The 23,959-nt window shown below is 48.6% G+C and overlaps 1 protein-coding gene across 2 annotated transcripts in view; it reads left to right on the top strand.

Moving 5' to 3' along the window:
• The first annotated feature begins 8,871 nt into the window (after positions 1 to 8,871).
• YWHAZ (tyrosine 3-monooxygenase/tryptophan 5-monooxygenase activation protein zeta) overlaps positions 8,872 to 23,959 on the top strand; it is a 29,008-nt gene continuing 13,920 nt past the window's right edge. Inside the window, exons 1-2 of one of the 2 annotated variants that reach the window (XM_040434275.1) lie at positions 8,872 to 9,030; positions 16,430 to 16,734. In XM_040434275.1, the coding sequence (XP_040290209.1) occupies positions 16,441 to 16,734 (294 nt within the window). In that variant the 5' untranslated portion in view covers positions 8,872 to 9,030; positions 16,430 to 16,440. Of the gene's footprint in view, positions 9,031 to 10,352; positions 10,455 to 16,429; positions 16,735 to 23,959 lie in introns of those variants that run through there. The other variant, XM_040434274.1, reaches the window with a different exon arrangement.

Here is a 23,959-nt window from a genome sequence, read left to right as displayed (position 1 = left end):
AGCAGTTATATCGCACCCCTCAATCAGTATTTTGTGGAAGCAGGTATATCAAACCCCTTAATCAGTATTTTGTGGAAGCAGGTATATCGCACCCCTCAATCAATATTTTGCGGAAGCAGGTACAAAGAACCCTTTAATCAGTATTTTGTAGAAGCAGGTATATCCCACCCCTGAATCTGTATTTTGTGGAAGCAGGTATATTGCACCCCTCCATCTGTATTTTGTGGAAGCAGGTATATCAAACCCCTTAATCAGTATTTTGTGGAAGTAGGTATATCACACTCCTCAATCAGTATTTTGTGGAAGCAGGTATATCGCACCCCTCAATCAGTATTTTGTGGAAGCAGGTATATAGAGCCACTTAATCAGTGTTTTGTAGAAGCAGTTATATCGCACCCCTCAATTAGTATTTTGTGGAAGCAGGTATATCCAACCCCTTAATCATTATTTTGTGGAAGCAGGTATATCGCACCCCTCAATCAATATTTTGTGGAAGCAGGTACAAAGAACCCTTTAATCAGTATTTTGTAAAAGCAGGTATATCCCACCTCTTAATCAGTATTTTGTGGAAGCAGGTATATTGCACCCCTCAATCAGTATTTTGTGGAAGCAGGTATATAGAACCCCTTAATCAGTATTTTGTAGAAGCAGGTATATCGCACCCCTCAATCAGTATTTTGTGGAGACAAGTATATAGAACCCCTAAATCAAAATTTGGTGGAAGCAGGTATATCGCACCCCTCAATCAGTATTTTGTGGAAGCAGGTATATCAAACCCCTTAATCAGTATTTTGTGGAAGCAGGTATATTGCACCCCTCAATCAGTTTTTTTTGGGGGGCAACAGGTATATCACACAAGTTGCAATTAGTTATTCCAATAGCGTTTGTCCCTCTATATACCTGCAGTATCGCAGCAGAACCGCACACAACTGTTGCACAATACAAATGCACTATAATATACTTTCTATGTTAGAAAGTATATTATATGTATATCACACCCCTGAGTATATCACACTTATCGATAGCACACCTATACCAGTCCTTAAAAGGACTTTTTATGGCCCTATTAGCTAGTGTTTGGTGTCCCTAACAGCCTGTCCCTGCTCCACAAAGCAACCTCTCCCTACACTGGCAAAACACAGAATGTAAAATGGCTGCCAGATCGGGTTCTGTTATAGGGTGGGGGTGTGTCTATGTGCTGAAACGTCTCAATTGACTGTCCTGTTCCACCTGATGGATGTGTCATGGATCAAAGTTTGACGCAATGCAAAAGAATATGGCAAATGCGAACATCGCCATATGTTCGGCGAATCGCAAACGAGCAAAGTTCGCCGCAAGACGACCGCCGGGCGAACAGCAAGGCAATCTCTACCAGCCATGGGCTGGGCAAAATTCTGGTACGTGACCTTTTAGGAAACGGAAGGGGCACATTTAACTTTTGGGCTAGTCCTAAGGGTGTTATTTTGGTGGTTCCCTGGTTTTCGCCCTTTAACCTATGTACAGGGATTTAGACATTTGCTGCAGGGGAACCACCAGGCCGCTACCTCTTGAAGTAGTCTCTATGTGGCTGATAGTTGATCTAGGGGGTCAGAGACACCAGTGCGGAGAACCGAGAGGTCAGGCAAAGTTGTAATCAGGGACAGTCCTAAGTCAGGACAGGCAGCAAAAGGTCAACAGGACTACAGCACACCTTTGATGGGAACTAGTAAGCTATATAACCTATTGCTCAGGCATCCTCCCAAAGGGGAAGTATTCCTGAGTAACCAGCCATGGGCTGGGGAAAATTATGGCACCTGACCCTTTAGTAAACCGAGGGAGAGCACTTGCTCTACAGGCAGTGTGAGGCAGTCCCGGCAGAAAGCAGGCCACAACCTGCACAAGGAGAAGTTACTTTAGCACCAGGCTCATTGGGAAGAAGGAAAAGAAAGGCGGGTCCAGGCTGCCAGTAAGCAGGAGTGGGGAAGGGGGGCAGATGAGTAGTGGTGTGCCTTGGCCCACCATGGAGAGTGGGATGGAGGTAGGCACTAAGAAAGGCCTGGTTAACCAATCACTGGACTTAGAGGTGAACTGCCTCAGCCACTGATAGACATTGCCTATCATTTTTGTCTGTGTCAAGCCAGGACAGAAAGTGCAGAGAAGCGGGAAGCAGAGCAGCAGCAGAACAAAAAGGGTGCAGGATCAGTGAACGTGAGGAATGATTCTTTATTATTTTTAATACCGGAAAAGAATAACGCTAGTGTGAAAGTACCCTTACTCATGCAGTCTTTTCAGCACACACAGAACCAGAAAATGGGATGAATAGTTGGAAGCTGGACATTTGGGTGGACCTACATGTGTCCATATTGGAGAAGAGAACCTGAAGGTAAGTGTGTCTACTGGCAGAATCAGGCTTTGAATGGCTGGCCAAGGTAATACTGAAGGAAAATTATTTGTGCCTAATAATGGGCTACCCCTCCAAAAATAGTATACTTGAGGAGCAGCGGTAGCTATAGCAGGTGCAGAGATAGCAGTAACACCTAGTCCGGGTGCCTGAGGGGACCCAAAGACCACAAAAGAAGACACCAGCTTTGATGAGGCCATGAATGAGGTATTTTTGAGTCCATCTGCTCGTCCTAAAGACCTCTGTTGCTCCAGAACAGCGACAGTGATCCAATCGTTCAGAATCATTCAGGTTCTCAATATTAATAAGCACCGCTGATCACCCGAAGCCTTGGTAGCAGCCTTCTAGGTTAGTAGGAAATGTTGGTTTGCCTTTTATGCATTTAGAGCATGCAAACAATAAAATTCTACTTAAAAGGGTTTTCTAAGATTTTATGCTGATAACATATCCTCTGGATAGGTCCTGAGTAGGGATGAGCGAATAACATCCGAAGTCGATTCACATAAAACTTTGTTACATACCCCCAAAAACCATTTCCCGAACTCGGGTTCGGTTCCAAGTTTAAACCAAACCTGAGCTCGGGAAATGTTTTTTTACAGTAGAAATCAATTTGTTGAAGTTATTACGCGAAGTCTCGCGAAACTTCGCGAAGCAATAACTTTGGCTCATCGGAGCCAATACATTCTAATACTGTACAGAGCTCCTGCTCCGTACAGTATTGAAACGACGTTTTATGCAAATCGACTTTGGATGTTTAATCCGAAATCGATTCGCTCATCCCTAGTCATGAGTATCTGAACGGTGGGGGGTTCCTGCGATGCCCGGGGTTCCTGTGGGCATCGCAGCCCTCTCTCAGCTCACCAAGCACAGCGCTGTACATTGTATAGCGGTTGTGCTTGGTATCGCAGCTCAGCCCCATTTACTTCTAAGGAGCTGAGCTGCTTTTAGGCCAAGTGACCGATGAACGTTACGTCACTGGCTTAGGAAAAGCTGAGAGAAGGCCACGTTACTGCGAGCGCCACTGCCTTCTCAAACAGCTGATCGGCGGGGTCCCAGGTGTCGCACCCCCACCGATCACATACTGATGACCTAAGGAAAACCCCTTTAATTATGTTGACTTCAACAAATTTAGTTTGAACGCTGTGACTGTACATCGTGTTCTTCCCTATGAGGAAGCAGGTACTTGGGGACATTTTTTGTGTTATTTTTGTGCTATGCAATATGGTGTGCTTTATGTCTGTATCGGGACATCTGTTGTATAATTCCTGCTCTGTATCATCACTAGGTAGATGATTACTCTGTATTGTGGCATCACTGTGTGCACTATCCTGCCATTATTACATCACTGTGTCTACTATCCCTGTACTGTGGCATCGCTGTGCACATCACTGTGTGCACTATCCTGCCATTATTACATCACTGTGTCTACTATTCCTGTACTGTGGCATCGCTGTGCACATCACTGTGTGCACTATCCTGCCATTATTACATCACTGTGTCTACTATTCCTGTACTGTGACATCACTGTGTGCACTATCCTGCCATTATTACATCACTGTGTCTACTATCCCTGTACTGTGACATCACTGTGTGCACTACCCCTGTACTATAGTATCTCTGTGCACATTATCCTACCATACATCACTGTGTCTACTATTCCTGTACTGTGGCATCGCTGTGCACATCACTGTGTGCACTATCCTGCCATTATTACATCACTGTGTCTACTATCCCTGTACTGTGACATCACTGTGTGCACTACCCCTGTACTATAGTATCTCTGTGCACATTATCCTACCATACATCACTGTGTCTACTATTCCTGTACTGTGGCATCGCTGTGCACATCACTGTGTGCACTATCCTGCCATTATTACATCACTGTGTCTACTATCCCTGTACTATGACATCACTGTGTGCACTATCCCTGTACTGTAGCATCTCTGTGCACATTATCCTACCATACATCACTGTGTCTACTATTCCTGTACTGCGACATCACTGAACACATTATTCTGACATTATGACATCACTGCTTCCAGTTTCCGGAGAGACCGCCTGGTCTGTGAAGGAGCGCCGACCAAGCAGGCACGCTGACGTCACTTGTCATGTGACACCAGACACGTCATGTGACCAGGAAGCGAGGCCTATTTAAACAGGCAACTTGCTGGCCTCAGGTTGCCTGTGAATAGTGTTGTATTTTACTATTGTCTCACTAGCCTTGGATTGGACTGCTGATTTCTGGATTCCTGACGCCTTGGATTTGGAGGCTGACTTTGACCTTGTTGGACCCCCTTCTGGACGTGACATGCTATATTGGTACTGACCCCTGGCTATTTCTGGTTTCTGCCTTGTGCTTCTGATTGGGTACCAGTTGAATTTTCCAGGTTTTGACTTCTTTTTTCCAGGTTTTGACTTCTTTTTTCTGTGTATTTTTTGTCATGAGTCGTTTGTTATTTTGTCTCCCTTGTACCCGTCCCTATTTGAACCCTGCACTTACATATAGGAAGGGACTGACGACCAGTTGTGGGCCGCCGTTTTTGGTGCAAATATGTAGGGAGAGTGCTTAGGCGGAGGTTCAGGCCTCACTGTTCCCTGCCATGACACTTATTTTGCACTTCAACAGAGCCCCAGGAAGGTATGAAAAATGAGCTCACTCACCACAGACAAGTCGTGGTAAAAAATAAAAGAGGCACAAAACAGTTTTAGGCTACGAAATGCTGCCGATTTACCATTGCTGACTTTCATGTGCTGGACCGAGGGGCGGACAGGCCATAGACCCTACAGGGAATTTTCCTAGTAGGCCAATACCCAGGGGGATGTCCAAGCCCTTCTCTGAGTAAATAGCAATCAGATGCTCACAGAATTAGTTTTTTTTTCAGTAATTGTAATCGCCGTCCTGAGGAGTTGGGGGCGGCAGTATGTTATGCTGGACTGTGATATTTAGCTCTGTTGGGGCAGTATTTTATGTTGGACTGTGGTATTCGGTTGTGTTGGGGCAGTATTTTATGCTGCACTGTGGTATTCAGTTCTGTTAGGGTAGTATTTTGTGCTGGACTGTGGAATTCGGTTCTGTTGGGGCGGTATTTTGTGCTGCACTGTGGTAGTTGGTTCTGGTGGGGTGGTATTTTGTGCTGCAGTGTGGTATTTGGTTCTGTTGAGGCAGTATTTTATGCTGCACTGTGGTATTCGGTTCTGTTGGGGCGGTATTTTGTGCTGCACTGTGGTATTCAGTTCTGTTGGGGCGGTATTTTGTGCTGCACTGTGGTATTCAGTTCTGTTGGGGCGGTATTTTGTTCTGCACTGTGGTATTCGGTTCTGTTGGGGCAGTATTTTGTGCTGCACTGTGGTATTCGGTTCTGTTGGGGCAGTATTTTATGCTGCACTGTGGTATTCGGTTCTGTTGGGGTGGTATTTTGTGCTGCACTGTGGTATTCGGTTCTGTTGGGGCGGTATTTTGTGCCGCACTGTTGTATTCAGTTCTGTTGGGGCGGTATTTTATGCTGCACTGTGGTATTCGGTTCTGTTGGGGCGGTATTTTGTGCTGCCGTGGTATTCGGTTCTGTTGGGGCAGTATTTTGTGCTGCACTGTGGTATTTGGTTCTGTTGGGGCGGTATTTTGTGCTGCACTGTGGTATTCAGTTCTGTTGGGGCGGTATTTTGTGCTGCAGTGGTATTCAGTTCTGTTGGGGCAGTATTTTGTGCTGCACTGTGGTATTCAGTTCTGTTGGGGCGGTATTTTGTGCTGCCGTGGTATTCGGTTCTGTTGGGGCAGTATTTTGTTCTGCACTGTGGTATTTGGTTCTGTTGGGGCGGTATTTTGTGCTGCCGTGGTATTCGGTTCTGTTGGGGCAGTATTTTGTGCTGCACTGTGGTATTTGGTTCTGTTGGGGCGGTATTTTGTGCTGCACTGTGGTATTCAGTTCTGTTGGGGCAGTATTTTGTGCTGCACTGTGGTATTCAGTTCTGTTGGGGCGGTATTTTGTGCTGCACTGTGGTATTCGGTTCTGTTGGGGCAGTATTTTGTGCTGCACTGTGGTATTTGGTTCTGTTGGGGCGGTATTTTGTGCTGCAGTGGTATTCGGTTCTGTTGGGACAGTATTTTGTGCTGCACTGTGGTATTCAGTTCTGTTGGGGCGGTATTTTGTGCTGCACTGTGGTATTCGGTTCTGTTGGGGCAGTATTTTGTGCTGCACTGTGGTATTTGGTTCTGTTGGGGCGGTATTTTGTGCTGCAGTGGTATTCGGTTCTGTTGGGACAGTATTTTGTGCTGCACTGTGGTATTCAGTTCTGTTGGGGCGGTATTTTGTGCTGCACTGTGGTATTCGGTTCTGTTGGGGTAGTATTTTGTGCTGCACTGTGGTATTCAGTTCTGTTGGGGCAGTATTTTGTGCTGCAGTGGTATTCAGTTCTGTTGGGGCAGTATTTTGTGCTGCACTGTGGTATTCGGTTCTGTTGGGACAGTATTTTGTGCTGCACTGTGGTATTCAGTTCTGTTGGGGCGGTATTTTGTGCTGCACTGTGGTATTCAGTTCTGTTGGGGCGGTATTTTGTGCTGCAGTGGTATTCAGTTCTGTTGGGGCAGTATTTTGTGCTGCACTGTGGTATTCAGTTCTGTTAGGGTAGTATTTCGTGCTGCACTGTGGTATTCAGTTCTGTTAGGGTAGTATTTTGTGCTGCACTGTGGTATTCGGTTCTGTTGGGGCGGTATTTTGTGCTGCACTGTGGTATTCAGTTCTGTTGGGGCGGTATTTTGTGCTGCACTGTGGTATTCAGTTCTGTTGGGGCAGTATTTTGTGCTGCACTGTGGTATTCAGTTCTGTTGGGGCAGTATTTTGTGCTGCACTGTGGTATTCGGTTCTGTTGGGGCGGTATTTTGTGCTGCACTGTGGTATTCAGTTCTGTTGGGGCGGTATTTTGTGCTGCACTGTGGTATTCAGTTCTGTTGGGGCAGTATTTTGTGCTGCACTGTGGTATTCAGTTCTGTTGGGGCAGTATTTTGTGCTGCACTGTGGTATTCGGTTCTGTTGGGGCGGTATTTTGTGCTGCACTGTGGTATTCAGTTCTGTTGGGGCGGTATTTTGTGCTGCACTGTGGTATTCAGTTCTGTTGGGGCAGTATTTTGTGCTGCACTGTGGTATTCAGTTCTGTTGGGGCAGTATTTTGTGCTGCACTGTGGTATTCGGTTCTGTTGGGGCGGTATTTTGTGCTGCACTGTGGTATTCAGTTCTGTTGGGGCGGTATTTCGTGCTGCACTACTGTATTGCAGGCCCCGCCTACTTAGGTTGGCCCTGCCCTTTGTCAATTTGGATGCACCTACAACATTGGGCCACTTTTTTATTTATTTTTCTCCAGGACCCCATTAAGTGCCCGGTCGGCCCCTGGACCCGCAGCATTGTACAGGACCAGCCATACGAACACCGCTGTGTAAACTGACCCGCGGCACGGATGTGAAGTCTGCTGCAGCATGTCTATTTGGGCTGTGCCTCTCCCCAGCACATCTCACCCTTTCCAATGGACAGGGCGAAATCCACTTTGGACCCCGGACTTTTCAGGCACAAGCGGACGTTCCCTAACGTGATTACGGCAGATTGGCGATGCAGCACCACACGCCTGTAAGGGTCTATTCACACAACAGTATTTTCGTTTCGCAGCCCCATTCATTTCAATGGACGTCACAGAAGATGCGGACAGCACCCGTGTGGTCTGCAGAACACGTCCTACACTTGTCCACTTTATGAACAATAGGCCGGGACCTGCTAATCTGCACGACCAATGTCCATGTTTTGCAGATCTGCGATTTGCGGGCCGCAAAACGGATACGGTTGTTTGAATGCCCCTAAAGGCGCGTTAACAGGATATGAAATCCACGCTGCAGAATATATATATATATTTAAAAAAAGGGGTCTGTTTTTGGGGTTTATCCAGCCCGTAAGGCCTCGTCCACATATGCAGACTTTTTTACGGATGGCGCACAGACCCATTCATTTCTATGGGCACAGATGCAGATTTTGGGGGATCCATGTGGCGGTTCTACAAATTACTGGACACGTCCTATTCAGGTCTGCGGATAAAAAACAGTCCTTTCTATTGGGAAAAATGAAGCACGCGCACAGAAGGTATACGGATTTTGCGGAGAGAAATACGGATGGCGCCATTTACATGAAGCCTTAGTGCTCCAACCATGACACCACATCCACCCCCTTATTCCATCACCTGGAATCACCCTTTAATTTTCAGGTGTGCCACGGCTCTAGACTCTTTCCATAGCAGAATGTGCCCCCTCAGTCAGGACAAGGCTGCCCACCTCACTACGGGCAGAGCATGGCCGCCAGCTTCAGGCCAGTGACTGTGCTGCAGGCGGGCACGAGCACCCCACCCTCCGCCGCCGCTGCGCGCCCCCGACGCCTCGGAAGGAGGGAGGGAGGGAGCAGGCGGTGATTATGCCACCCAGTCAGCGGTTGCCATAGATGCGCTTGACGTCACTCCCCGGCCCCTGCTCAGCGATTGGAGGAAACCCCGTGGATCGGTTAGAGCTTTGAGCGCTCGGAAGAGATTGGACTCTCCCAGCGGCAGTAGCCTGAGAGACGCGCATTCGCCCAGCCCGGGGACCCGACAACCGCCCGCTGCAGCTCCCCTCTCCGACACAGGTACGGGCAGCGGGGCTGAGGCTTCGCCGCCACTGGAGGGGGGCGGGTTGAGCCTGGCGGCGGGGGGGAGGCCCGGGTAATGGCGGAGAGGAAGCATTGTTCATAGAGCAGGGAGGGGGCTGGGGCCGCGCAGGGCTCTCTCTCCTCCATCCTGGCACTGGGCAGCAGGCTGCGGGTTTTCTCCCCACTACCACTGGGAAGTCCCAGCATGCCTTGCTCTGCCTGTCAGGGCGCGCTGGGGCTTGTAGTTCCACGGAGTGCCTTTTAGCTTTTTTTTTTTTCAAGCAGAAGGAGCCATTGTCCCCAGAAATGTCTCCTTTCTGTGCAGCAGAGAGGACCCTCCCATCCTTCCCCCATCACCCCCATATATGGAGGCTGATCTCATCTCCCTGGCCATAGACTTGCCCCCGAATCACACGATTTCCACCCCCCCCCTTTTTTTTTTAATTTTTTCTCGTGGATCGGCTACAAATGTCTGTCCCATTGAAGATTTGCATTACCCCATTCTATAATGGGCGAGAGGGGTCTGGATTGGGAAATATGGCAGACATTATGGCCACTATGGGGGGGCGGGTAAATTAGCAGTGACTGCTTTGTAGTGTAATCAGCGATATCTGTGCACGGAGACGGCCCTATATGTGCCCACGGTCCATTCATTTCCATCACGTAATGCGATCCGGTGATCTGTACTGTTGCATGCACAATTCCCCCCCCCATGTTGCATTGATGCAGGTTTTTTGTTGCAGACATTGCAGCACAGGTGAGGCCGCCCCCTCCTCCTCCTCCTCCACCTCCTCCTCCTCCTCGCAGTGTCCCCGGGGAGGAAGGGAGGTGTCTCTTGTGCGATCATCCTCTCTGCTGGGTCAGTGGCGAACAGACAAGGTGACAGTGGCCATATTCCCAGGAAAGGTTGAGGGCACCCCTTCCCCCTCCCTTTTCACAAAGGGATCCTGTTCTAGCAGAGCCGACCCCGTCCATGGAGTGCAGCGGTGTTCCATCCAGGGGTGATGATGGCATCCGTCTTCCTTGGACGGTGGTTAGATCATGTGAAATGGAAGGAGGGCACCGGGCCCGATCTCCTGCAAGGATTAAGGTCACGGTGACCTCAGCAGACGTAGAATAGACCTATATTTGGTGGCTCTCCTCCCATCGGTTGTAGGCGGTTTTCTTGCACGCCCTGCCGTAGGTGCAGATGACGCGGTTTTATGGCGGAGGGTGTTGAATGAGATTGTCCTCTGTAAGGAGGAATTTGCTAAATGTGGACCATGCCCCTTTAGTGACCAGAGGAGAATAGGCTTTTCCAGACCTGTGCATAGCTGGATCGCACCTCCCCCACACATTCCAGGGGTGGAAAGGGAGGTGTTCTTCTGGGCAATGCCTTTCAGGTTTCTTCTGCATCTGAAGCTACTGGAGAAGGACAAGGGGTATGGATTTGTGGCTTCCCGGAAACTGGGGGTCTTCCCTGCATGTCTTGGTTTCCTTTGAGAGGACGTTAATGTTCTTTTTAAGTATTTCCAGATGGGGAAATGGGGTCTGGTGGAACGTACGTTAGGGTTGATAAATGTGAGTACCTTGCCTAACCCCGGCACCTCCTCTTGAACATGGATGGTGGAGATATTTGTAGGTTCCTGGGTTCATCTGGTCCTTGTACCCCCCCATACCTACTAGAAACCGTGGCTCACTGGAGCCATAATGCAAATGGGGTCTGGTGGAACGTACGTTAGGGTTGATAAATGTGAGTACCTTACCTGGACACCTCCTCTTGAACATGGATGGTGGAGATATTTGTGGGTTCATTTGGTCCTCGTATACGCCCGCATATCTACTGGTGGAGCATACATTATGGTTGATAAATGTGAGCACCTTATCTAACCTGGGCCCCTCTCTTGAACATTGATAGTAGAGATATTTGTCCTGGAACGTACGTTATGGTTGATAAATGTGGACACCCCCTCTTGAACGTGGGATACTTGTAGGGTCCTGGAGTCATATGGTCCTTGTACCCACCTGGTGGAGCATACATTACTGCTGGTGGAGCATACATTACTGTTGATAAATGAGAGCACCTTACCTAACCTGGGCACCTTCTCTTGAACATTGAAGGTGAAAATATTTGTAGGATCCTGGGTTCATTTGGTCCTCGTACCACACTTATTGGTGAAACGTATGTTATGGGTGATAAATGTGGTATGTTTTTAGGGTCCTGGGTTCATTTGGTCCTAGTAGTCCCCCATACCTATTGGTGGAACATACATTATGGTTAATACATGTGGGCATTTCCTCTTGAACATGGATGGTAGAGATATTTGTATGGTCCTTGTACCTCCATACCTACTAGGAACCATGGCTTTACAGGAGCCTTGATGCCTACAGGGTCTGGATGAACGTACATTACGATTGGTAACACCTTGCATAACCCAGGCACATCGTCTTGAACATGGTGTAGATATTTGTAGGATCCTGGGTTCAGATGGTCCTTGTACCCACCGAACCCTCCTTCCCCCTATACCTACTCTGAACCGTGGCTTACAGGAGGAATGATGCAATGGCGGGTGGAGCGTAGTCTTCCTCGCAGATTAATAGTCTGGCATCTACAATTAGTTGAGGCCACCTCCCTATAAAAACAGGGCGTCTAGGTGATGTCTGCCGTATAAATTCAGGTTGCCTGATGTGCAGCCAGACCCATTAGAAACAGGTAACACAGGCTGATCGGGGTGGGGTCCTACAGATCCTTATCAGACTGGCTCCCCTTCCCCCACCTCATGCTCAGTGACCGGGGGAGACCTTGCTCGCTTCCTCTGCGGCCTGGATTATGTCACCGCAGCAGGAACCTCGTCTCCTCTCGCTGCACACGGTTTGGATCCCCTCAGGCGTCCTGTAGTTAAATTCCAGCTTGTAGAGGACACGCCGCCATATAGCTCTGCATGGTGAATGCTGTGGGGCGTGGTGAATGTCATTTAAAAAAAAAAAACCTCTATGTTGGGTTCCTGTTGGTACATGCACAGCACCTTGCAGCTGCTGGATGGTATGACGCCTGCACACTCGCATTGGCGTGCCGGCTCGTCTGTGACCTCTGCTCAGCAGGATATAGGAGGTGTATGTACACCAGAGCCTGGATTATGGATGAAGGAGGGGATTTGAGGATACACGGGCATGTACAATGATCTAGCGTCTATTATAACCCTTCCCCAGCAGAGGTTTCTTTTCTGGGTATGCAATGCAATTAATCATGGAGGGGGGTGGGGGAGGGAGTGAGCACAGCCTGGGAAAATGACATGCGGCAGGGGTGGTAATGACATGTAGGTTGTAGTGTTTGACAAGGGCTAACCACTCCTTCAGTCTTAACCCTTATATAGCCTGTAGGGACTGTGGGACAAGTGGAGCCATAGAGTGGTACTTGTAACGGTCACTGGGAATATACTGCCCAGGTGCATGATGATATGGAGGCCGTCTGATCTTATACATGGCACCGCTGATCCCTGGCTGTGCATTTGCATTGCATGGGTTAAACTGAGCCTCGATCCACTAGATTAGATGGAGGTGTGCTCCTTGTTAGTCCCCAATGTTAAGCTGGGTTCACCAAATTCTCCATATTCTTGTTCTTTATACTCTAACCACTGCGGCCCCCCGCTGATGTCCATCATTTTCCCCAACCACAGCTAGGGGCGTTGACGGGGGTTGTGGTCCAGCATGCTCCATTTAAAGTCATTGCCAAACATATTTACCTGTCTAGTGACTATTTCTCTAGACGGGAAACCTTCTTTAAAGAGGACCTCTCACCTCCCTTGACGTGTCCCTTTTCGTAAAATTATTCGTGCTACAAGTTATGAATGAATTGCTAGCTGTTTGCAATTGAAGGGGGTTATCCGGCAATTTATATTGACCTATCGTCTGGCGTGTCAATGAGCGTCGCGGCCTCTTCCTAGGCCGTGTAACGTCAACGTAAATCGCTGCAGCTCAGCAAAATCCTTTTTTTTTGGTTAGGTTTAGGTGTGGTAAGGCTGACCCTGCGACAGGTCGTCTTTAATGTGATCTGTCCTCCCTGTTCGGTTTGCATGTGTCGGGTGCTGCACATCCCGTGTTTACACGCTGATGAACATGCATGCCCCGATCAGCTGAGCATGCATATTTAAAGACTTGTGGCACCTCCAGATCAAACCTGGGCCCGACACAGTCTGCTGGCATTTGTCATTGTGAGGACCATGAAGAAGCCGTCTGGGTCATATGTGACGTGTGCGTTTTATGAGCGAGTACAAGGTGCATCCAGGAGGACACTTGTCCCTTGCACAGCAGTTTAATGGCACCTCGTGATAGCACTGTGACGGGCAGGTAGCATTGCCGTCTAGTAGAGGAGCTGGGTGGGTGGCCTAAATTATTGAGAACAGCTCGGAAGAAATGTTGGGGGGGGGGGGGGGGCGTGGAAAGTCTTACCGCCAGTCTATGGGAGGAGGTTTAGTTGTCGGGCACTCTTCTATCCTCTCAGATAGCGTCCCCCCTCGTCTCCAACGTTCCTCATTTTGGGCCCCTATTTATAGGGCTTCATATATTGGCTTAATGATCTGTCATTCAATCCAGTCTCGGCTTTCCATTTGCTAAAATACCCCTGTGCATAAGCAGAGCTCCTCAGGGTCTACTCTATGAGCTTCTTCTATGGGTCTAAGGCTACTTTCACACTCGTGTTTGGTGCGGCTCTTGAACACCATTGAAAGTCAATGGAGGACAGATCCGTTTGGCTCAGTTTCGTGAAGCGGACAGCAAAACTATGGTGTCCGCCTCCAGAGCAGAATGGAGACTCAACGGAGGCAAACTGATGCATTCTGAGCGGATCCTTATCCCTTCAGAATGCATTAGGGCAAAACTGATCCATTTTGGGCCTCTTGTGAGAGCCCCGAATAGATCTCAGAAACGGAAAGCCAAAACGCCAGTGTGAAAGTAGCCTAACCCGGCTTAAAGGACCTATCACGACCTCCAGTAATGGCGGCTGCCTTCACCTGGCTGTAGCTGCCGCGCATACGATTTTGCAGATTTTTCAAGTAAATTTTTTTTTTTTTTGGACAGTGTCAGGGCTCTCTGGTTCTCTTCCCTTTAAAGGAGTTGTCCCGTCACGAGGATATGCCATCATTTTCAGATAAGTGTGGGTTCCCCTATCTAATTAACAGGGCCCCCAAAGTGAGCGGGTGCGGCTTGCTCAGCTATTTCCAGCAGTCTCATAGTGGCGAATGGAGAGCATTCTGCGTAAGGGTGGCCAGCTCTCCATTCACCGCTATGGGACTGTCAAATAGGGGGGCCAGCACTCCCATAGCGGTGAGCGGAGGGTGACTGCGCAGGCGTGTCTGCTGTGTTCACTTGGGGTATCATGTCTGGGATCCACTCCTTTCTGACATGGCATACCCTAGCAATGTGCATCAATGTCCTAGATGGGAGCACCCCTTTAAGAAACCGTTCCTGGGGACTGCCCCCTTTATATTGGGCGGCCTCATAACAGATCGACATCCTAAAGGGACAACAGTGATACGGAGGGGCGAGAGGATTAGAGGTGGAATCTGGAGCGGAGGCTACAGCCGGGTAAAGGCTGGTGACCTGGAGGACGTGACCTTCTCTTTTTAAAGGAATAACAAAAAAGTGACAAATTTTCCAACTTGTCCGATTTACCTTTTTCGCCATCGGGATGGATCCCTCACGCTGCTTGTGGTGATGGCGTGATCCGTCCGCATATGATATCATGTATAGGCAGCCTAATGGTGTTTTACAGCCCAGTGACTGAATGTGACATGTAATTACTACTCGCTAGGAGTTTAATAGTCGGTGTAATTTGCTTATCTGCATGTTGCACTTCTACCATTGAAAGCGGCTCGAAGCGTGTCCATTACAATTCCTCAGATGGACGTCAATTACCGGCAGATGTTGCGCCATTCAGGTCTGGGCAGATGCCAGGAGCCACTTAGCCACTCTGTTAAAACCTGTCCTCTCTCCTGACATGTCTGCCTGAGTAAATACTAGTTATTTCCACACGAAATAACGATCCTATGCTGTGCCGTTCCTCTGTGATTCCTTCTAGAAGTTCATGAATAAAGTGTCGCTAGGTGTTAGCAGTTGGGGTGTGCCCCTGCACACTAGAACGGTGCCCACTCTCTGCTTACTGCATAAGGGCACATGTTTTGACAATGGGTATGGTAACACCCAGTCTTCCCTTTATTCACGAGGAATGGCACAACACAAATTTCTAAGAAAAGATGCTCCGGAATGGTCATAGGGAGTACAGATATTTACTAAGGGTAGGTTCACACACTGTCAACGTCCTACGCGTTTCCGCCATTTATTTTGAACGCCAGGGTCCCACTTAAAGGAGCTAAACTGCGATCAGGCTTCCTGTACGGTTTCATGGCGCCGTGAATGGACAGGTCTGTTTTTAGCGCAAAAAAAAAAGCTGTCGCATGCACTGCGGGGCGGCCTCCTATTGCAAACTGTGGGGGCAGTTTCGGCACAGATGCAGCACTGTTTTGGGGGCAGAATCTGCACAGAGAGTCCCATGTCTGAATGTGTGAACCTTCCCCCAAAACAGACATGTGAAGAGGTGACGGGACCTGGTTTGTGTCTCCCCTCACAGTTAGAATATTAGTAGTAGAGTTCCTCCACTTTTGGTCATTGTCTTAAGTTTTACTCCTACCTATGAGGTGGCGTTAAAGGGGTTGTCCGTTTTTATATTTTTTTATTTTTATTGATGATCTATTCTCAGGATAGGTCATCAACATCAGATCGGTGGAGAGGTGACTCCCAGAAACTGACGAGCAGCTCTCCTCGCCGTCAACATTTCAGGGGCGAGAAGTGTAATTACGACTCTGCTGTCCCCATTCACTTCAATGGGGCGGCTGCTTCCTAATCAATTTGGCTGATTGGTGGTGGTGCCGAGAGTCATCATTCCCCTTCACCACCACCGATCTGATATTGATGAGCTATCTTGAGGATAGGTCATCAATATAAAAAAGTGGACAACCCCTTTAATGTTCTGCTTTACCTCTATTGGTTTCGTGTCTCATACAGAGCATATTCCACTAATGTGCCATATCGGGGCTTGCCAGGTAGGCCGAGCACCTAGACATCTCCTGCTGGCACCTAACTTTTTGTCGTTCTCATTTTCGATATTCGCCTCCCTATTATGCTCCAGTCCATACAGTAGGGATTTCCATAGAGCAGAGAATAACTCCGCCCGGACAGGCCTATGGGGCCATAACCCCACAGAGGAGGAGGAGGAGATGCGGACATCCGGTGCGCCTGCGCACATTTTGTAGGGCCGGCCGACATACTGCTGACTTGATCTACGTGTAGGGTTTGGCTCAATTGTGCCCAGAAACGTTGACATTTGTACAGAAATTGAAATGATTTCCTTTTTTCTCCCTAGAAACTTTAGCCATGGATAAATCCGAGCTGGTACAGAAGGCCAAATTGTCTGAGCAGGCAGAGAGGTACGATGACATGGCCGCCTGCATGAAGCGAGTGACGGAAGAAGGAACTGAACTGTCCAACGAGGAGAGGAATCTTCTATCAGTCGCCTACAAAAATGTAGTGGGTGCCCGCCGGTCGTCCTGGAGGGTCATCTCCAGTATTGAGCAGAAGACAGAAGGGAGCGAAAAAAAGCAGCAGATGGCTCGAGAGTACCGGGAGAAGATCGAGACAGAGCTGAGAGATATCTGTAATGATGTTCTGGTAAGAGACCCCCTCCCCCTTACAAGCTGCTTGTTGGCTCCCCTTCCGATGCCATCTTTTCATGTGTGCACACAGCCTTATTTTTTTCAGGGCATTTAAAGAGGTTTTCTGGGAATAAAGTATTGACGACCTATCCTCAAGGTAGTTCATCATTATTTCACTGATGGGAGGGGGGGGTCTGATTCCCGACACCCCCGCCGATCAGCATTATGAAGGGTTTCACAGTACTTCCAAGTGCAACGTGGTTTGTATGGAAGCTCAGTCCCATTCGGTTGAATGGGACTGATCTGCACTACTGCCATGTGGCCAATGGATGTAGTGTCAGGCCGAGGAAGAGGCTGCAGCGCTGCAACATCTTCCAGGGGTCCTAGGGGTCAGACCCACACTGATCGGGTATTGTGATCTAGCCTAAGGATAGGCCATCAGTATTAAAGGGATTCTGTCATCAGAAATTACTCCTATAACCTAAACATATGGCGATGTCCCTAGTAATTCAGTGAATCCTAAAGTGACTTTATCAAATGATCCTGTGGCTCTAATCATAAAAAAGACTTTTATATCACCTGTCAATCACTTCAAAATGTGTCCAAGGGGACGTCTCATGCTGAAAGGTGCCCAGCTGCAGCCATCTTGTTTATGTGCCCAGCGCCGCCTCCTCAAGTGAAATCTCCGCCCTCCCTTTTATTATATCCGCCTACTTCAGTTCGTGGCCGCCTCTGTAACCTCCGCTCGCTTCAGCCAGATCCCGCGCGTGCGCCCTAGGTATAACCTAATGCTCCCGTGTGGACTACTGGCATCGGCCTCGTTTTGCGAAGTGCGCATGCGCCGGCTGGCGCACTTCGCTCGAACCTCCACAGACCGCCCTATTACAGCCCATCCAGGCCGGTCTGTGGAGGTCCGAGCGAAGTGCGCCAGCCGGCGCATGCGCACTTCGCAAAACGAGGCCGATGCCAGTAGTCCACACGGGAGCATTAGGTTATACCTAGGGCGCACGCGCGGGATCTGGCTGAAGCGAGCGGAGGTTACAGAGGCGGCCACGAACTGAAGTAGGCAGATATAATAAAAGGGAGGGCGGCGATTTCACTTGAGGCGGCGCTGGGCACATAAACAAGATGGCTGCAGCTGGGCACCTTTCAGCATGAGACGTCCCCTTGGACACATTTTGAAGTGATTGACAGGTGATATAAACGTCTTTTTTATGATTATAGAGCCACAGGATCATTTGATAAAGTCGCTTTAGGATTCACTGAATAACTAGGGACATCGCCATATGTTTAGGTTATAGGAGTAATTTCTGATGACAGAATCCCTTTAAGGCCTCATGCACATGGACCGCAAACCGCGGGTCTGCAAAACACAGGCACTGGCCAAACCGCGGTGTGAACCCATTGATTTCAATGGGCCTGTGATCCGCAAGATGCAGAGACAGATTGGACTTGTGCATGAGGCCTGAAAGGAACGCTTCCATTAGGTGTTTTGTATGTTTTTGTTACTTGGTATTCTCAGAACTTTTTTTGAATTTTTGGTTTTTCTTTTATATTTTAGGAGTACTATGCTATTGAAAATGAGATACAAATTCTTGTCCTTCAGTAGTAGTCCATTGTCAGTTGACTGCTTTTGAGAGGTGGAAGTTGCTTTCTTAGTATAATAGTAGGTGTAGAATCGGGATAACAACAGTATGATAGCTCTTGAGCGGTGAAGATAAGGATGTCCACAGAGAAGCATTGCAATTACCAGTGTGGTTGTGTGTCATCACTACGGGGGGCTCTCTGGTCGCAGTGATGCTCAGAGAGTTAAAGGGTTTTTTCCATCTCAGACAATGGGGGTGTATTGCTAGGATATGCCCCATCCATTGTCTGATAGGTGCTGGGACCCACACCTACACTGAGAATGTAGTCGGGAAATAAACGGAGGGTGCACTGCACATGCGCAGCCGCCCTCTATTCATTTCTATGGGGCCGCCGAAAAAAGCCGAGCGCTGGCTTTGCTATTGCTGTCTGCCCCATAGAAATTGATGGGAGAATGGGCCACGCATGCGCGGTGCGCTCCCATTCACTTCTATAGGAGCAGCGCTTGGTGGTGGACGGTTCTCGTTGTAGGTGCAGGTCCCACCGCTATCAGACAATGGGGGCATATCCTAGCAATACACCCCCATTTTCTCAGATGGGAATATCCCTTTAAGGTGCATTTATGCGGCCCGAGAATTGGGCAGATTATTAGGAACGACTGTTCCTGTGAACGCTTGTTCCCAACAATCTGCCCATGTAAACGTGCCGCCGATCACCTGCTGAATGCGGGAAGCGCTCTTCAGTATTCATCTGTACCCTGTCTAAGTTGCAGGGACGGTGCAGGATAATTATATCTTCCCCTCTCGTCCAAGTGAATGGGGTGGACGGCTGTAATTACACTGCACCTCTGCTATAATCTAGCTGGTATGCAAGTAATTATTGAAGAGGACGCAGCAATCAAGTGAGCCTCAGGGGTGCTGGGAGTCAGACCTCTGATCAGATGCCGATGACCTATCGTAATGATTCACTATTAATATAATAGTCCTAGAAAACCCCTTGTAAATAATGTGGTCCAGATCTTGGGATGTTTTCAACCTTTTTTATTTAAAATTTTATCCATTTTTGCACAAACATGTTAAAGGGGTTGTCTCACTTCAGCAAATGGCATTTATTGTGTAGAGAAAGTGAATACAAGGCACTTACTAATGTATCGTGATTGTCCATATTGCTTCCTTTGCTGGCTGGATTCATTTTTCAATCACATTATACTCTGCTTGTTTCCATGGTTACGACCACCCAGCAATCCATCAGTGGTGGTCGTGCTTGCACACTATAGGAAAAAACACCAGCCTATATGCTCTCCCATGGTCCTGGCCACCAGAGAGGCTGATGCGGTTTCCTATAATGTGCAAACACGACCACCACTGATGGACTGCAGGGTGGTCTGTAACCATGGAAACAAGCAATGTATAACGTGATGGAAAAATGAAACCAGGAAGCAATACGGACAATCGCAAATCATTAGTAAGTGCCTTGTATTCACTTTCTCTACATGATAAATGCCATTTAGTGAAGTGACGCAACCCCTTTAACAAATCAGGATATTCTTATTGTAGGGCCAGTTTACATTGAAGTCCGCTCTCCCACCCACTCCCTCGGTCGGGCCGCTCTTTGGATGATGCCGCACAGATGTCGGGCACATGTCTCCCTAGGCTTATGACTAACGGGAAGTGCTTCCTGCCTTGTGCTTCCTGGTTCCTTTTGTGGGAAAGCTGCACATAGACTACAGGCCCTGCCTAGCTATTCTCAGCGCTGCAGTCTCCATAGAGTTCAGTGGAGAATGGTCTCAGGACTGGTTAAGGCGTGTTCACATTGGAGGCTCCGTTAGGAGATGCAGAATAAAATATCGCCCCACTCGGAGGTCTGGTAAACGGATCTAGTCGGTGTGCTCCGCCATGTCAGGAATCCAGCAGAACTAGCCCACCCAGATGTGCACCGCGCCTTAGACCATGTTCACGCAGCACGATGCACAGCGTATTTTGTGTTGAATGCCCGGTATAGTTCACACGAGCACATATATTTACGCTGCTGTCACTTCTCTGGAGCTTATTTTTCCAGAATACAATCTTTGCTATTTGCTATGGGGCTTTTTTTTGGGACATTTTATGCAGAGGAAAATACTACTTGAAAAAAGCAAAAAGTGGCTGAATTTCGAAGCATCCAGCCCGTCTTTGGGTGTAATTCAGGCGATCTGCCATCAGTCAGTAGTAGGGATCGACCGATATTGATTTTTTTAGGGCCGATACCGATAATTTGTGAACTTTCAGGCCGATGGCCGATAATTTATACCGATATTCTGGGAATTTTCATTTTTGAGAAAAAAAAAAATTTCCTACACAAATCTGCTGAAAATTTATGTTTATTGTTAATGTGTATTTTTTTTTTTTTTTTTTTTTTTTTTTAAATTTTTTTCATTTATACTTAATATTTTTTTTTTTTTTTAACTAACTTTTAGCCCCTTTAGGGACTAGAACCCTTGTCCTATTCACCCTGATAGATCTCTATCAGGGTGAATAGGAGCTCACACTGTCCCTGCTGCTCTGTGCTTTGTGCACACAGCAGCATGGAGCTTACCATGGCAGCCAGGGCTTCAATAGCGTCCTGGCTGCCATGGTAACCGATCGGAGCCCCAGGATTACACTGCTGGGGCTCCGATCGGAGGAGCAGGGGAGAGGGGATCCTGTGGCCACTGCCACCAATGATTAATACTGGGGGGGGGGGGCTTGGGTGGGGGGGGTCGCACTGCGCCACCAATGTTTTTAATACTGGGATGGGGGGCGCACTGCGCCACCAATGATTAATACTGGGGGGCTTGGGGGCTGGCTGATAAATCTCTCAATCATTCATATACAGGAGGCGGGAGCTGGCTGCAGAATCACATAGCCGGCTCCCGACCTCTATGAGCGGTAGCTGCGATCCGCGGCACCTGAGGAGTTAACTACCGCGGATCGCAGCTATCGCTCATAGAGGTCGGGAGCCGGCTATGTGATTCTGCAGCCAGCTCCCGCCTCCTCTATATGAATGAATGAAAGGCTTATCTTCATTGGTGGCGCAGCGGCCACAGCCCCTCCCCTCCTCTTATGTTCTCTCCTCTCATTGGCGGCAGCAGCAGCACAGGGGGAGGAGACACTGCTTCCTTCTCCCCTGTGCTGCAGAGGGAACACGGAGAGCGCTGAGAGCAGCGCGTTCTGTGTTCCCAATATGTTATCGGTATATCTGCAAAATAGATGCCGATACCGATAACGTTCAAAATCCTCAATATCGGCCAAACCGATAATCGGTCGATCCCTAGTCAGTAGTATGGTAATTGTGGCTGTAACCGGGAACTCTGACCGGGGGAGAGTGATTTCAGGGATCGCTGGTAGTTTATCTGCCCCCTCTCTCATAAGTGGCCATACGTTAATAGACAGAAGTAGGTTGATGGTTGAACGAGCGATCGCCTGCTGACCAGTCATTAAGGCGATGCGGCCTGACTGGTCCGACAGGTTCAGTCACAGCGGGTGGAGTGCGACCAGTCTTTCCTTGAAATAACCTACCCAGAAATATAGTCCGCAGTGAGTTGAACGCCATGGACATCTTCTTTCCAGGTGATATTTTGTCATCTGTTGACTAAGGGGGCTTTCACACGACTGGATTTTCGAACCACATCCTATCCATTTCAATGGGGCCGAAAAAGTTGCATATAGCACACTGTGCGCTGTCCACATCCGTGTGTCCATTCTGCGGCCCTGCTTAAAAAAATAAATAAAAAAATGTCCTATTCTTGTCCGTTTTGCAAACAAGAATATGCATTTCTAAGAAAGGGCGTAAAGTGCTGATCCGCAAAAGGCCAGTATCCATGTTTTGCGAACCCGGAGTTTGCCTACTGCAAAACGGATACGTTTGTGTGAATGCCCCCTAAAGGGATCATTTGTTGTTAGAGGGGGTTATTTAATCCCGCCATTACTAAAGTGAGATAAGACTAAGTCCCGGCCAGCAGAGCGTCCCAGCGCTCACGGATTCTGTAGCGTAGATCGGTGAACTGTGCGGTCCCCCTAGTCTGCTGCTCTACGCTGTTTCTGAAGCTCCCACACCTTGCAATGGGAGCCACGGAATCGGTGAGTGCGCGGCTGCTTATCGGCAAGATGAGGGAACCCCTTTAAATTTCACTTGATTGGGCCATAGGGTATAATGTGACTGTTCAGCAGAAGCTAACCGTCCTTTGTGCCAGCAGAAACCACCAGAGGCCATTCCATGGTTAAGGCGGCCATGTTTATTGGTGGAGCCCTTAATTGTGATGAGACCTGCTAAGTCTTACATAGACCTTCCACACTCAGCAGATCCCATTAAATCTGGAAGATCTCCCGATTGATATCTACCCTTAAAGGTGTATTCCCATCTGGCATATCAATAGGTTGTCTGATGGGTGCTGGTCTCACCTGTGGGACCTGCTGCTATCTCATAAACTGGGCCCACAAAGGAATGGAGAGCAAACCACGCCACGTGGCCACCCCTCCATTTACCGCTATTGGACTTATGAAAATAGCCGAGCGCCGGCTGTGTGTGGCTGTTCCCACTTACCGTTTCTGAAAGTAGCCAAGCACGCTGAACTCCCATAGCGGCAAATGGAGAGGACCTCACGCATGCTTTGTTTGTGGACGGGCCACGTTCTCAGGATAGGTGTGGGGCCTGCTCCTATCAATATGCCATGAATGTTCCAAATGGGAATATCCGCTGCTCTTGTCTATTTTTAAAGTGGATGGTGAAGCGTGGATGGTTCGCTGTTATTAGGTGGCGCCTGGTTTATCAACTGCAGAAAATGGTGCAATCTCATTCATTCTGGTGTGAAGACGGCGTAGAAAACCGCTCTGACAACTCTAGGCACAAGTGTCACGTTTACAGATGGGCCAGATTGATCAAAGTGCAACATTTTGATAAATTTGGGGGGAAATTATTGCAACGCAGGCCCATGAAAAGTGACAGTTTTCAATCGGCAGGAGGAATAAGCTGCTTCCGGACATCTCTGGTGGCTGCTTATCTTCTCTTCCTTTGAGGGGGAGTCGGGACACCCCCATACACTCTGGATAGCCCCCCCCCCTAACATTTATGGACACGTTTAGTTGTCTGCTGCTGAAAAGGCCACTAAAGGGGTTTTATGAGACTTTCCTACTGATGACCTATCCTCTGGATAGGTCATCAGTATCTGATTGGTGGGGTCTGACACCTGGGACCCGGCCCATCAGCTGTTTGAGAAGGCGCGGGGCTCTCGCAGTAGCGCTGCGGTCTTCTCCAGCTTTGGTGACATCACCATTCATCTGTCACATGACGGCGGGGTGCTGCCCCATAGAAGTGAATGGGGCTGAGCGCGATACCAAGCACAGCCGCTATACAATGTACGTGAGCAGGCCACGGCACTACTGTGAGCACTGGCGCCTTCTGAAACAGTCCCGGGTGTCGAACCCCCACCGATCAGATACTGATGACCTATCCAGAGTGACGGTTATCCGTAAAATAAAAACTCGCTGAAAACCTGTTTAATTCAAGCCGCCTTCAGACGTCGCGGGTTTGGTCGGTATTTTACACCAGGACTGGATCCCATCAGCAGGAATGTAATGGAAAGGCTGATTTTGGGCTACCAAATCCTGATGCAAACCCCTGACCAAATCCTGGGTGTGAGA

Source organism: Bufo bufo, chromosome 5 (assembly GCF_905171765.1).
Source record: "Bufo bufo chromosome 5, aBufBuf1.1, whole genome shotgun sequence".
In the NCBI taxonomy this organism is placed as follows: Eukaryota; Metazoa; Chordata; class Amphibia; order Anura; family Bufonidae; genus Bufo; species Bufo bufo.
This window is presented reverse-complemented; position numbering and strand designations above follow the sequence as displayed.